Source organism: Chionomys nivalis, chromosome 24, assembly GCF_950005125.1.
Source record: "Chionomys nivalis chromosome 24, mChiNiv1.1, whole genome shotgun sequence".
In the NCBI taxonomy this organism is placed as follows: domain Eukaryota; kingdom Metazoa; phylum Chordata; class Mammalia; order Rodentia; family Cricetidae; genus Chionomys; species Chionomys nivalis.
In genome coordinates this window covers 41,933,660-41,935,983 of record NC_080109.1, presented here as the reverse complement: position 1 = coordinate 41,935,983, position 2,324 = coordinate 41,933,660, and the positions used below count along the sequence as shown (strand labels likewise).

The window sequence follows — 2,324 nt, the reverse complement described above, 5'->3', positions numbered from 1 at the left end:
CCTTTACTAAACCAACAGAGTCCACAACTACATTCTAAATGTTGGTCCTTCTACCCACAAACAAGTGTAGTCCTCATCCTTCATCAAGGAAGTCTCTTATCAACAGATGGAGACCATTACAGAAAACCACAACCAACAAAATACAGAGTTGTAGAGCCCAGTCCCCAAGGAGAGATCTGCAATACAACTCCCAAACCTAGGGCTCAGGGATCATTAGGAAAGAGGGAAAGATTGTAAGAGCTGGAGGAGTTTGCTGTGAGACTATCCCCCAGAAATGTCAGAAGCTACACCCATAAAACCTCACCAACATGGCTGCCCAAACATGAGCTGAGCAAGGACAGCAATAGCTATTGAAATGTGGACAGGGAAAGCCCTTGATGCCCTAATCCAACAGAGAACTACAGGCAGCTGAGAGCTGGAGAAATAACCTTCCTCAGGGAAGAGCACAGCAGCTGGTTGTCCAACACCAAATCTCAGCTCTAAAGACATGCATACAAGTCACATTATAGAGACTGAGCAGGCTGTAGTGGGCATTTTGAAATCTATCTATCTATCTATCTATCTATCTATCTATCTATCTATCTATCTATCTATCTACCTACCTACCTATCATCTATCTATCTATCTATCTATCTATCTATCTATCTATCTATCTATCATCTATCTATCTATTTATCAATCTATCTATCATCTATCTATCTATCTATCTATCTATCTATCTATCTATCTATCTATCTATCTATCTATCTATCTATCTATCTATCTATCTATCCAACAACAACAATTAATGAACAGAGACTCCAACTGAGCTACTCATTAGCACAGATAGAATCTCAGGGAAGAGCTCCCTGTCGCGGCCGCCATCGGAGAGGAGCAGCCATGGCCTTGCGCTACCCCATGGCCGTGGGCCTCAACAAGGGCCACAAGGTGACGAAGAACGTAAGCCAGCCGAGGCACAGCCGGTGGCGCGGGCGCCTCACAAAGCACACCAAGTTCGTGCGGGACATGATCCGGGAGGTGTGCGGCTTCGCGCCCTACGAGCGGCGCGCCATGGAGCTGCTCAAGGTGTCCAAGGACAAGCGCGCGCTCAAGTTCATCAAGAAGCGGGTGGGCACGCACACACGCGCCAAGAGGAAGCGGGAGGAGCTGAGCAACGTGCTGGCCGCCATGAGGAAGGCGGCGGCCAAGAAGGACTGTTCCCCTCCCCGTTCTCAATAAACGTTGCTGTGGCACAAAAAAAAAAAAAAAAGAATCTCAGAGAAGAAAAAGTTCTGAAGAAGAAAAGGACATAATATTCATTTGTAGTAAGAGCATATTTCTTTTCAAATTTTCTTAAATTTCTATATTTGCGTATGTACTATATATATATATATATATATATATATATATATATATATATATACATTTTCAACACGTGTATACTCCTTCATGTGTGAATGCAGGAGCATGGAAACCATGGCAAATGTGTGGAGGTCAGAAGACAGTCATCTTGGGTGTCACAGCCTGTGCTCTGTCCCGTGTTTGAGACAGAGAGTCTTCTTTCAGCATTCTGCTGCATGCACTAAGCAGGCTGGCCCAGCAGTGTCTGGAGTCTGCTGCCTCTGCATCTCATCCTTCTATAGGGATGCTGGGATTGCGGAAGCTTCATGACACAACCTGGTTTTATGTGGGTTCTTGGGATTTAGATTCAGGTCCTACACTTGCACTACAAGCATGTCTACCCATCAAATCATTTCTCGTTTACTAAAACACACTATCAGTCAGGTGTGGTGGCTTGCACCTTGATCCCAGGATGCAGGAGGCAGAGGAAGAAAGATATCTGATTTTCTGCCCAGCCTGGTCTACATAGTAAGTTGTAGCCAGAGCTAATTAGTGAGACCCTGTTAATAATTATCATAATCATAATAAAGAATGCTGTGGTTTGGAGGTTGAATTTTCTCCATGGGTCCACATGTTAAAGGCTTGTTCTCTAGGGCAATAGCACTAAGAGATACTGTGGACCTGAAGACATGGAGCTAATGGGAAGTCCTTAGGTCGTGGAGTCATGCTCCTCAAGGGGATCATGAGATCCATGTCTCTCTGTCTCTCTCCTGTGCTTTCTGTCTCTCTCCTTCTCTTTCTCCTCCCTTGCTATGGAATAATCCTTTTGTACACTGTGAAGATGCTTTTCTCTCACTGGTTTAATAAGAAGTTGACTGACCACAAGCTGGGCAGAAAGAGGTTAGGTGGGAGAGCCAGATTGAGAGAATGCTGGGAGGAAGAAGTGAGGGGTCACAGGAGACACTGGGAGAAGCAAAATGAATATGCTGGGCTGAAGAGAGGTA

General features: G+C 45.0%; 1 protein-coding gene across 1 annotated transcript; it reads left to right on the top strand.

The window, feature by feature from the left end:
* Window positions 1-865: 865 nt before the first annotated feature.
* On the top strand, window positions 866-1,225 carry LOC130866035 (60S ribosomal protein L36-like). The gene has a single exon (XM_057757272.1). The coding sequence runs from the start codon at window positions 880-882 to the stop codon at window positions 1,216-1,218; it is 339 nt and encodes a 112-aa protein (XP_057613255.1). The 5' UTR covers window positions 866-879; the 3' UTR covers window positions 1,219-1,225.
* Window positions 1,226-2,324: the final 1,099 nt, after the last annotated feature.